This window comes from Orycteropus afer, unplaced genomic scaffold, assembly GCF_000298275.1.
Source record: "Orycteropus afer afer isolate SDZICR_OR568_19922 unplaced genomic scaffold, OryAfe1.0 scaffold00244, whole genome shotgun sequence".
NCBI lineage: Eukaryota > Metazoa > Chordata > Mammalia > Tubulidentata > Orycteropodidae > Orycteropus > Orycteropus afer.
Genome location: NW_006921831.1, coordinates 4,499,047 through 4,511,516, shown reverse-complemented (window position 1 = coordinate 4,511,516; position 12,470 = coordinate 4,499,047). Strand labels below are relative to the sequence as shown.

The 12,470-nt window shown below is 58.5% G+C and overlaps 1 protein-coding gene across 1 annotated transcript in view; it reads left to right on the top strand.

Moving 5' to 3' along the window:
• Positions 1-3,826: 3,826 nt before the first annotated feature.
• The window catches only part of EPS8L2 (EPS8 like 2), a 14,440-nt gene continuing 5,796 nt past the window's right edge, over positions 3,827-12,470 (top strand). Inside the window, 6 exon segments of the mRNA XM_007949354.2 lie at positions 3,827-3,870; positions 3,956-4,011; positions 5,127-5,191; positions 11,494-11,655; positions 12,111-12,260; positions 12,337-12,416. Of these exon segments, the coding sequence (XP_007947545.1) occupies positions 3,827-3,870; positions 3,956-4,011; positions 5,127-5,191; positions 11,494-11,655; positions 12,111-12,260; positions 12,337-12,416 (557 nt within the window).

The following is a 12,470-nucleotide window of genomic DNA, read 5'->3' as shown; positions in this document are numbered from 1 at the left end:
CCTCGTCCCCGCCCCCTGCAATGCCCCCACCCCAAGCTGCAGGCCTGGAGCTTGAACACTGGCCCTCCCCACCTCTTGGACAAGAGCCTCTGCCCTGGGTGACCTTGGGTGATCCAGGGACCCGACGGCCCCACCAAGGTGGAGAGGGCTCTGGGGCCTGGACAGCTGTCCTCTGAAACCCTGGGGGGGGAGGACACCTGTCCTACTGGAGCCCTGACGGTCAATCCCAGGGCTGCCCTTCCCCAGGCCCCCAGGGGCAGGGGCCCCCAGGCTCCCACACCGGCTGGGAAGCGCTTGGCCCTGCCCCAGGAAGAGGCAAGGGCCGGTCCAGGCCTCCCTAGTCCTCCGCACATCCCAGCACGGGGGTGGGGCCCACGCAGGGAGCCCGAGGTGGGTTCGCGACCGCGGGGAAGGTTGACCTGGGTGAAGCCCTGCGGGGCGCGGTCTGCAGCAGAGGTTGGGGCGCTGGGCGGGGGCGGGGCCGGCAGGCGGGGTGCCCGCCTCCCCCGCGCGCCCGCCGGGCTTTCTGGTTACTTTGTAACCTGTCGCTCAGGTTCCTCCTCTCCCAGCCCCGCCCGGCGCGGCCCTGCCGAGCGTTCCACCCGCCCGCCCGAGACCGGGCGCCGCGGCCGGGGTGCCGACAGACGGGCGGACGATCGGGCGGACGGACTACCGACGAGAGCCGGCCCGGGCGGCGCAGGACCAGGGGCCAACAGGGAGCAGGTAGGACTACCGTCCGGTGCGGGCCGCGCATCTCGGGGACCCAGAGAGCCCCAGTCCCCCCAGTGCGGTGCTTTGGCCAAGCGGGGGACGGCGAGAGCTGCGCACGGAAGGCCGGGCCTCAGTTTCCCCAGGTGGGGCGGGCGCGGGGGGCGCGGGCTGAGCGCGAGGCGGGGGCGAGCGCCGACCCACCGGCTCACCTGGGCACGGGCCCACCTGGCCGGCCCCGGGCGGCGGCTGCGCGCGGGGATGCTTCCAGCCTGGGGTGGATGAGTCACACGCCCGTCCCGGGCCTCGCCTAGCCCTGGGGCTCGGAGGGGGGACCCCTGCGCCCACAGAAGGGAGTGCTGGCAGCCCAAGCCCTGCCCCTTACGTGGGCCCACCCTGTCCTAGAACCGCGAGCGTCCCCGTAGCTGGGACGTCAGGAGGAACTTCTGAGTGTCGGAGCCAGAAGGAGACCCGGCCGGGAAAGCACCAGGCTCCGGGTGCCGGGGCCAGGCTCCGGGGCAGGGCTGGGTGGGGAGTTCCGGGGAGGAGGCCCCGGCAGACCGGCTGGTCCGGAGCTGGGTGCCGGGGACCCGTGGCGGCCCCCCGGGCTCCTGGTCTCTGTGCCAGGAGCGCTGGGCCGGGACTGTCCTCCCTCCTGACGGGGTCTGGAGTGGGGGCGTCCCGCAGCCCTCCGCTGACTCCAGCCCTGGGGCAGTTCACCCCTGGGCCCGAGGCCCGCGGCTTCCTCCCCTCGCCCCCGCTCAGCACCCCGCCCCGCGCCCGCTGGGCCGGCCTCTCCCGATCATCCGCACCCTGGCGGGCTCGCAGGTTTACCCCCTACACCACGCCTCCCAGGCCCGGATGCAGCCAGCGCTGCGGACCTCCCCAGGCCCCACGCGCTCCCGTGAGCCGGCGGCGGAGCGGAGGCGACTCCCCGCCCAAGGTCGCTCCGCTTGCAGGCCTGGAATTTGAACTCGGAGCTGGTCCGTGCGCCCTCCGTGCCCTGCGGGCCCCTCCCCCTGCCACTGACCGGGCACCTGGCGGGCCTCCATTCGCACCCGGAAAATGTCAACCGTAAAACCAAAGTGCAGAGGGCCCTGGGGCCCTAGGCCAAGCTGGTGGCCGGCCCTCCCCACCCAGCTTCCCGGCTGGCCAGCTCCCCGTGGGACGGGCCGGGGCTTGGTGAGCCTGTAGGCCTCCTCCCAGGTGCTCCCCTCCACAGATGCCAGCACCTGAGCCCACCTCACCCCCTCTGCCCTTTGCTTGCTCCTGAGGTCCCCCCCACAGCTGAAGGCAAAGAGATTTCTAGTCTAGAGCCCCCAAAGGGAACTGGCCAGTGTCCCTGCCAGGGCCTGTGGTGTGTGCGTGTGTGTGCATGCGTGTGTGTGTGTGCACACATTCATGTGCACACACACACTGCAAGTCTGGACTGCACAGACCTGTTCATGTTTGGCCCTGGTATGAGTGCACTTGGACACGTGTGCAGACGCCCTGGCGAGTCTGCAGGGATCCTTTTGAGCAAACACTCAGGCTCACTCACTGAGGTCACATACATTCCAGACATTCTCCATGGACAGATGGACCATGGAATCGGTCCTAGTCCCTCCCTGCAAGCCAGGACCCTCTGTGGCATGTAGGCGGGGTGACAACTGAGGCCAAGGCCCAGGCCCCAGCCCCTCACACCTCTGGGGAATGTTCCCTATAGGGACAGCTAGTCAAACCAGAAAGCCCTGGAGGACTTTCAGTCCTTCCACCCTCGATCCCAACACCCAAAGGCTGCCACAGAGTGTGGGCCTCACAGTTGAGGCTTGGCAGTAGGCAGCCCTCCCTCCCCCATCCCCCTGGTGCCCAGGCCTCCCCATCGGGAGCCAGTCACAGAGCCACAGAGAGACAAGCTGGTACCCTTGCCCTACTGCCCCTACAAGGACGTAGGGGCAGCCCCAGCACAGTGGGTCCCCACGGGCACCAACCCTAGGGCACACAGGCCCCAGGGGACAAGCCAACTGGGCCATTTCCTCACCCCAGGATGCGCTAGGACCCAACCAAACTAGACCCCTGTGTGCCAGGCCCGTTTCCCCACTCGGAGCTGGGTCCCCCGAGTCTGCATGGGGCTGTCCCGGGCCTCTCACCATCCCTTCTGTACCCCTACCTGGTCAGGAAAGGCAGTACTGCCACCTGTCATCGCCTTTGGGCTTCTTCTGGACTCCAGTCTTGGGGAGCTGTGGCTAAGGCCCCCACTTCACCTCTCCACTTCCTCCCTGAGGGTGTCCTTGGTCAGCCCTGGCCATACCCCTCAATGTGCAGAGATGTCTACACCCTGCTTCTAGACTTGCTGCTGGGTACCCAGGACCCAGAATCTCCACCCACACGGCCTCAAGCCCCTTCCAGGGCCTCTTCCCATGTCCGGCTTCCTAGGCCCAAGAGGGAGCTGAGGGCTGGCCCACGCTTCCATGGGTGGGCTTCGGGTCCACAGAACTGAGCTGTGGGCTGGGGTGGAGGAAGAGCAGGGGGCTGGAGGCCAGGGCTCCCTCTGGACTTTGCCCTGGGCTGTGCCCCCTAGGGCCCCTCTCCTAACCCCTGCACATGCCAGGCTCACACTGGCCTCAGAACCTTTGAACGTGCTGGTCCCCCTGCCTGCAAGGCTCTTCCTGCCCCCAGAGTTCGCCTCACAGCCCCAGTCAGAGACCATCAGCTTGTCCCTGGGGTCCTTGTGGAAGGCTGAGGGCCAGCAGTCAGGTGAGGTGTCAGTTAGGGCCGGCTGGGGTGCTGCGTGAATGGGCAGCTCTCATAGGGGAGCTGGTCTCGGTGTGGGTCAGAGGCCCTGCCACCAGAGAACCCCTGCCCAAGCCCTCTGGGGAGCCCAGCCCCCAGCGCCCAGCCTCCATCTTGGACTGGCAGTGGCCTGGGCCAGGCGACCAGCTGAGGGTCTTAGGGGCTGGCTTGGATCTGGGGTGGGGGAAGCTAAGACCCAGGCCTGCCCTGGGAGCACATGGGCCACGGGCTGGCAGGAGGGTCAGTCCGCTTGTTGTCCCTCCAGGTGTGGGCTGGCACTGGGTCCTAGGACTCACTGAGCACAGAGAGTGGCCCTGACTTCCCAGTTGCCGCCTGAGAGGAAGCCATGAGCCAGTCAGGGTCTGTAAGCTGTTGTCTGGGTGCTACCAAGTGAGCCCTGCCCTCCCTCCCCATCCCAAGAGCCATCCTGGGGGGCTGTGGGGCTGGCCCTGCCCTCACCAGCCCCTCCCTACAGTGGCAGTCTGGGCCGGTCTGATGGGGTGGCCAAGATGAGCGCCAAGGACTTGTTTGGTGAGTCTCCCAGAGTGACATTCGCCAACAGGCTGGACTGGACAGGGAAGAAGTGGGGAGCAGGTCCACCAGGGAGGGATCACTGGCAGGGCGGGAGAGGGGTCCCATGGCTGTGCTGGGGCCTGGCTGCTCAGCCCCGAGGTGCTCAGAGGAGGACCTTGGACCCTCATCAGCCAACAGCTGGGCAGAGTCCCTCCCCAAAGCTCCGGGCCACCTACCCCCCGCCCCTCAGTAAGGAGAGAGGCCTTTAGTAATAATTCAAGAGGCATCAATATTGATCTGACCGACCAGGCTCCTCACTGCTGCAACCGGATCGCTGGGGTGGGGTTTGGGCTTAGGCAGGACCAAGTCGCCAGGTGTCTGCTCCAGAGGGAGGGTCCTGGCTGCCCCTCTGCCCCCTGGAGGAAGCCACAGGAAGTGCCCCAGGGCCCCAGAGTCAGGGCCAGTGGTCTGTGCAGTGGGGCTGGGGGTGCCTTCATCTCACCATACAAATGTTGGGGAGAAGGTGGGGAGAGCGTGGGCCTGGGGCAAACCTGCGGAGCCAGCTCTGAGCTTCCCCCAGCTCTGTGCCTTCCCCTACCTCTGTCCCTCCCTATGGCCATGACCCCGTGCCTCTCCCCTGTTCCCCTCCCAACTCTGTTCCTCCCCAAGTTCTGTCCCTCTCCAGCACAGGCTCCCAACTCTGCCATCCCCCTCCTCTGTGCCCCATTTAGAAAGTGGAGAAGCCCCAGGGAGGCTCCTAGGGTTGGTGGAGGCCCTGACCCGGCTCCTCCCCTAGGAAGTTGGGCAAGGGTCAGGCAGCCTCCTTAGGAGGGTCTGAGCCTCCAGCATGCTTCCAGGACAGACCCCCCACCCAAGTCACGGGCTGCCCATCACCACTGTGAGCCCACATCTTGTCTGACCATGACTCCCAGGGGCTGTCCCCAAGAAGGAGATAGGCCCTCCTAAGGAGGGCCCCCACTCACATCGTGGGGAGGTATCTCCTGGCTCCAGGATCTCACCCTGGACCTTCCCATGGCTGCACTTCTTATCTCGTCCCCCTCGGGGTCCAGTCCCACCTGCAGTGGGGGACAGGGGCCGCCCTCGGGGCTGAGTGACCGTATGTCCTGGTTCAGAGCAGAGGAAGAAGTATTCTAACTCCAACGTCATCATGCACGAGACCTCGCAGTACCACGTCCAGGTGAGGCCCGCTCTCAGGGCTCCCGGGTGCACAGGGCATGTGGGGAGACCGAGGCTCTGGGAGAAGTGGCCAGGCCAGGTTCTGAGACCTGCAGTGGGCAGGGTGAGGCCAGAGCCCAGGACAGCTGTCCCCGACTCAGCCACAGTTTATGCAGCCCCCACTCCACCCTACCCTGGGCGTTCAGTGGGGGGATAAAGGGGACCGTATACCCTAGGAGTTCACATTTTGGGGGGACAAAGGGGGGCCCTGCTCCTCCCTGGGAGTTCCCGTTCTGGGGGACAGAGGGGCTCTGAGTCCTGCACTGACGATCAGAGTGAAGAAGCAGCAGGTGTAGCCCTGGTGTTGGCCTGTAGCCACCTGCCGGGAAGATCCAGCAGGAAGGAAATGGTTATCCCAGCCCCAAAACGAGGAACTGGATTGGGCAGGAGAGGGACAAAGCCACCCTTCACTGGCTCTGCCCAGGCCTGGGGACCTTGATCCCTGCCCACTCAGTCATCCTCACTGTGGAGCAGCCACCAGCTCTCAAAGGTCTTCTCTGGGTTTAATTCACACTTTGAACTCAGGAAATGCGAGTTTTAAATGGCCTCCCTGCTCCTGGGAGCTGCTGCGTGTTCCTGGCCATCGTCCAAGGCTGCAGGCAGTGGGGAGGAATGTTGGGGGGGGGCCCCGGGAACCTGTCACTGCCTCCCTGCGGCTCTGCAGTCAGGGCGTGTGGGGGTCACCGGGCCCTTCCCACCCACTCGGGCGGGGCTGTGTGGGCGGCTGGGCTGGTGACTGCCAGCAGCAGCTGTGTGTCCGGGGCAGCTCTGTCTGCCCTGAGCCCGGGGTGAGACTTTGCCCTCCTTGGGGAGAAGTCTCAAACGCCACCTTCACCTCCCAGGCCAGAACGTCAGTCTCAGCTGACCACAGTGGAAGGGCCCCCTGCCCCTGCCAAGCCAGGCCCCCGTGGGGCCCTCTTCTGCTCACCCAGAGGGGTGAGAGAGTGGGCGGGGTCTTCTTGCCCTCCCCAGATGAGGAAACAAGCCCAGAGAGGGGTGGTGGGGCACCATCAGACCCCCTGCTGGCATGGGGGTTGCCACAGGTGTGTTTTTGTTCTTTTTTTAAAAAAAAAAACATCTCACGCAGTAAAGTTGCTGCTGTTCAAGTGTGGTTCTGTGGATTTTAACACGTGTAGGCTCCTGTAGGAAGAAAAAACCTGGTGGCTGACTTCCACAAATCAGGCTATGGAGACCCTTTGCCTCATGATGGTCAGGGCCCACCGTGCACAGGGTGCCGCGAGTCGGGGCCCAGGCCTGCAACAGCTAACAGCAGGCTTGTGCACCCACACCAGTCAGGACGCAGACAGCCCTCACCCCAAAACCTCCCTCCTCCCGCCACTCCACTAGCACAGCACCCCACCTGCACCCAGCGTGTCCGCTGATCTGATCTCCAGCCTCATGGGTTGTCTCTTTAGGAATGTCCCACGGGCCAGAACGTGGTTATAACCCGTTTTATTCTGCTCGTTGCTGCTGGATGCCACCGGGTCCATCCCGACTCGTAGCGGCCCCCGTGCATCAGAGCGAAACACTGCCTGGTCCGGGCCAGCCTCGCGGTCTGTGATGTGCTCGAGCCCGCTGCTGCAGCCACTGCGCCAGTTGACCTTGTTGGGGCCTCCCCTTTTTCTCTGACACACTAATGTCCTGCTTACCAACCAGCCAGCTCACAACCATGGACTGGATTCCAGGTCAGGGACCCCCACTGGGTTTCCAAGGCTGTAAATCTTGAAGGAAGTAGACTGCCTCATCTTCCTCCTGTGGTGGGTTTGAACCGCCGACCTTGGGGTTAGCAGCCAAACACCTTACCCACTGCACCACTGTTCTGCTTCATAAGCTTGAATGAAGAAAACACTGTGTACAATGAGACTCAGTGGCACTAGGCACGTGAGAGTAGCCCCCCAGCTAGCTGGTGCCCTGCAAACCCTTCTGGAAGGTCTGTCCCCGTACAGTCTGACTTCTGTTCACAGCGGGACACGCCGGTTACTGGGAGGTCGGGCGTGTGGTTGCAGATGGCGTCTCAGCCCGGGCTGAGGCTCCTGCACACAGCTCTTCCCTGGGAGCACACACGGTTCTACTGGGTGGCATCCAGTTATAGCCTTTTTATTTTTGTTTTTTGCTTTTTAGTGGTGCGGTGGTTACGTGCTCAGCTGTAAGCTGAAATGTCAGTGGTTCGAAACAACCAGCTGCTCCATGGAAGAAAGACGTGGCAGTCTGCTTCTTCCACCGAGATTACGCGCAGCCTGGAAACGCGACAGGGCAGTCCCACCCTGTCCTGTAGCGTCACTGTGAGTCAGCGTCGACTCTCGAACATTGTTAGAGAGCCATTGTTTTTTGGAGATGGTTCATAGTTTACGATTTTACATTTAGGCTTATGATCCATTTTGGATTAATTTATGTGCCTGGTGTGAGGCAGGCTCACACATACGAGTGTCCAGTTATGTTGGAAAAACTTTTCTCCCTCATGGAATCACTTTGATGCCTTTGTCAAAGATCAGTTACCAGGATGTGAACTGTTGTACTCCTGGACCCTGTCTGTTCCACTGATCTGTTGCACACGGTTTCACTCATTGTAGCTGTATTGTCACAGTCCCCGGGTGGCACAAACACGTAAGTGTTCACGTACCAGCCAAAAGGTACGCAGCTAGAACCCACCCAGAGGGGCCTCAGAAGACATCTGCTTCCGAAATGTCACAGCCTTGAAAACCCAGGGGAGCGGCTCTGCTCCGCACACGGGGGGGTCGGCATGGTTCAAAGTGCCCCGTCGGCAACTAACGACAGAGCTTCATTGTTAGTCACGAAGCCAGGTACTGTCAGTCCTCCGGCTTTGCTCTTTGCTTCTAGATGCTCTTCTCTGCTCTAAGTTCTTCGGATGTGCACATCAATTTTAAAATCAGACGGTCCATAATTCATTCCCAGTTGTTTGTCGCTAATCTATGGGAAAAGCATTGAATGTGTGTGTGCTGATCCGATACCCCGAGACCTTGCCGACTTCACTTACTTGTTGGAGGGATTTCTTTGCAGATGAATTGATTTTTCTAGATACGGATCATGTCTTCTACAAATAAAGATAGCTCTTTGTTTCATTCATTCGTTCAGTGACTTGAGCTTCACTGCCCCGGCTGGGACCCCCAGTACATAGGTAAACAAAGGTGATGAGAGTGGACATCCTTGCCTTGGGTCCAGTCTTAGAAGAAAGCATCCGTTATTCCAGCATTCGGTCACGTTGGGGCTTCTTGTCACCTAAGAAGTCATTGTGTGTTTGAGATGCTGTGTGTAGTGTGACTATGGTTTGTTAGATTGAGGAAGTGTCTTTCTGTTCCTTGGAGTGACAGTTTTATCATGAAGGGATGTTGAATTTTGTCATATGCTTTTTCTGCTTCTGTTGAGATGGTCATATTTTTTCTCCTTTAATCTCTTAGTGTGGCGAATCACATTGATGTTTTGAATGCTGAAGACACTTTGTATTTCTGGAATAATCCTCATTTAGTCATGGTGTATTACCCTTTCTGTGTGTTGATGGACCAGATTTGCTAGTATTTTTGTTAAGGATTTTTTTTACATCTATGTTCATTAGAGATCCCCCCCACCCCTTGTAGGAACTCTGGTAGCATAGTGCCTAAGGCACTTGACTGCTAACCAGAAGGCTGGCAGTTCAAACCCACCAGCCACTCCTCGGAAGGAAGGTTGGGTAATCTTACTTCTGTGGTGATACTGCCTCGGCAACCCAGGAGGGGTCGCTGTGAGTTGGGGCCAACTCGATGGCACACAACCACCACCACCCCTTGTAATTCCCTTATTATAGCATCAGGTTAATCTGGAAAAATAAGTTGGGAAGTGTTCCCTCCTCAGATTTCTGAAAGAATTTGTGAAAGACTGTTAGGATTTCTTCCAGAAATGTTTGGTAAAATTTACTCATGAAGCCCTCTGAGTGTGAGGTTTTCTCAGTGGATGGTTTTACAAACCCAATTTCATGTCTGTGTGATCTGTAGTGATGCCTCTGTTTCATTCTGGTTACTGACAATTTGTGTCTTCTCTAGATTTTTCTCACTAGGAATTTATCAGTTTTATTAATCTTTCCAGAACCAACTTTTGGCTTTGTTGATTTTTGTGTGTTGTTCATTTTCCAGTTTGTTGATTTTTGTTCTAGATTCGCTTCCATTTACTTTGGGTTGTATTTGATTGTCTTTTTCCAGTTTTTAAGGTGAACACGTAGATCACTGCTCCAGTCTTCTCATTTTCTAACATAGTCATTTAAAGCTGTAAGTTTACCTTGAAGCACTGCTTCTGCCGTGTTCCACAAAATACATGTTTGTGTCATCATTTGGTTCAGAACATTTGCTAATTTTCCTCGTGATTTTTCCTTGACCCACGGGTCATTTAGAAATGTGTTGTTTAATTTCCAATTATCTGGGGGGTTTTCTGGTTATCTTTTTTTTAATTGATTTCTAATTTAATTTTGTTTGGGCCAAAGAACATACTCTGTATGATTTCAGTCATTTGAAATTTCCTGAGACTTGTGGCCTTGCAGCATGGTTTTGCTTTTTGTTTTGCTAACAAGGCATGCTGCAGATTTTACCAGACTTTCTGGCAGATCGGCTGCCTCGTATTCCATTGTGTGTTTACTGTTCCACTTAGGTCTTTGCCTTGTTTTTGGCCACGAAGGTTGGTTCCAGTTGTTCATGATTTCAGTGAGCAACCCTGCAGCTGGGCCACACTGACATGACTGCAGTTTACCTGCAGTAGAACTGGGAGGTAAGGCTGTGTGTCATCACACACAGCCTGGGTGAGTGCAGGTAGGGGCGCTACGTTTAACCTACAGAGCAGTACGTCAGACGCTTTAGTAACGGTAAACAGAATGGGTGAACAGTCCAGTGGGTGGTTCACCCCTCGTGTGACAGAGCCTCAGAGTTTCCATTTGCAACAATGTCACTGAATGAGAAAGTACCCAATTTTCTACGTTTTAAAGTACTCATTTTTCTGTGAACTCTCTGCTCTTATCCTACTTTTCACTCTATTCATTTGTGTATTCATTTATATTTATTCACACTAATATGCTTATTTCTATTTTACAAAATAGAACTTTTAACCAAGAGCTGTCATTGTAATGCCTCTAGGCCTTTCTGTTTGTTAGGAAAACAAGCCCTTCGTCACCACTATTACCTGTGCTTCCCCAGTTTTTCTCTTTCACTATGGATTTACTTATGGCTTCCTGCCAGCAGCTGTTACTTTTTATCAAGTTTACTGGTAATTTGTTTTGAGCTTCTGGATTTTCTTGCCTGCTTGGAAGAGTCACCTGGTGAAGAATGTCTCCCTGAGATTATCAGAAGTTATGCACTGTTTTCTTCTAGCACTTGTATGATACTGTTTTGCAGTTAGGTCTTTGATTGACTGGAGTCCATGTCAGTAGGTACCCAGTTGTTCCAGCACTGTTTCTATGTCAATTCTTCCTGAGAGGGTTCACGGCAGATACACGGGGAGCTCAGGCTGGAGGGGGACTCATTTTCCCTCCTGTTGCCTCAGACAAAGGAGAAGAGGTGGACAGCATAGGGAAAGGCTGGCCAGGCAAGGGTCCCATGAAAAGGTCAGGGTCCCATGGCCTACTTGGCAGAGTTCACTCCAGACGCTGGGACACTCACTTCCCCTACGCAGTCATGGGGCCCCTGTCTCATACCAGGCACTGCTCCAGGCACTGGGAGACACAGTCCCTGCCCCATAGTGACCATTAGCTCAATACACAAAGCAGCAGTGTATGTAATAGAACCTCAGATAGTGATAAAGAAGAACCAAGAACAGGATGGAGACACCAGGACGTATCTGTTGGTCAGGGCGGGCAACACCCCAGCCAGTGCACAAGGGCGAGCCTGAGGGCTCAGGGAACAGTGAGTACACAGGCCCCGTGGTGGCCCAGCCAGGCTGTGGGAACAGAGGGAGGCTGGTGACCCTGGGCCAGCCACAGGGGACAGAGTAGGGATGGGGTGGATGGTTTATGGCAACAGTGCAGTTTGGATGTTTTGAGGGATTTTATCAGGCTATGGCTATGGCCCCCTAGATGTCCATCAAGGCAGAGCTCCACCAACTGGAGGTGTACCCTTCAGACCTCTCAGGGCAGGCTGTGCCCCCTCAAACTCCTCAGGGCAGGGCTGTGCCCTCTCAGACCACCCCAGGGTGGAGCTGGGCCCCCTCAGATCCCCCGGGCACACCCAGCACCTTGGGCCAGGGCACTCCAGCACATGGAGACCCACCTGCCCACTGACTGCCTGCCCCCAGCACCTGGCCACCTTCATCATGGACAAGAGTGAGGCCATCGGCTCGGTGGACGACGCCATCCGCAAGCTGGTGCAGCTCAGCTCCAAGGAGAAGATCTGGGCGCAGGAGATGCTGCTGCAAGTCAATGACCAGGCACTTCGTCTGCTGGACATCGAGTCCCAGGTGCCTGCGGGGACCGGGTGCTTCTGCCGTCCTTGTGTGCTGGGGAGGACAAAGCGCAGGCAGGGGTCCTGAGGGCCCAGGGCATTTCCAGGGCACGGCTGTTTGTAAGCCTGTCCACCACGGTACCAGAGCCAGGGCCTGGCTGTATCCACCCACTGGAGCCCTTCCCCATTGGGGGCCATGGTCCATACCCTGGCCACAGTCCTCTTCTGTGCCCCTGAGTCATCTTTCTGGGTCCCTGGTGTGTACTCCATGGCTTGGTCCACAAGCTACATCCGTGTCCATGGAACTGTGCCCATGAGTGGGGCCCAGCGCTGTGCCCGAGGTCTGGGTCCAAGTGCAGGAGCCCATGCTCATGCCCTGCCCAAGGCCTGTATCTGACCCCGCTTCTAAGCTCCACGCTAGAGCCCCGGTTCCGCCGCCTCGCTGCCAGCGTCCCGGTGTCCACCCCCCAGGAGGAGCTGGAGAACTTCCCGCTGCCCACCGTGCAGCACTGCCAGACGGTGCTGAACCAGCTGCGCTACCCGTCCGTGCTGCTGCTCGTGTGCCAGGACTCGGAGCAGAGCAAGCCTGACGTCCACTTCTTCCACTGCGACGAAGTGGAGGTAGCAGCGCGCGGCCGGCCGCGTGGGGGTCCCTCGGGCGCCCTGAGCCGGCCGCGCTGAAGCCCCTTCCCCGCAGGCGGAGCTGGTGCATGAGGACATAGAGAGCGCGCTTGCCGACTGCCGGCACGGGAAGAAGATGCGCCCACAGACCCTCAAGTAGGGAGAAGTGGGGGGAGGGGACAGGGCAACAGAGGCGGGATGCGACGGACT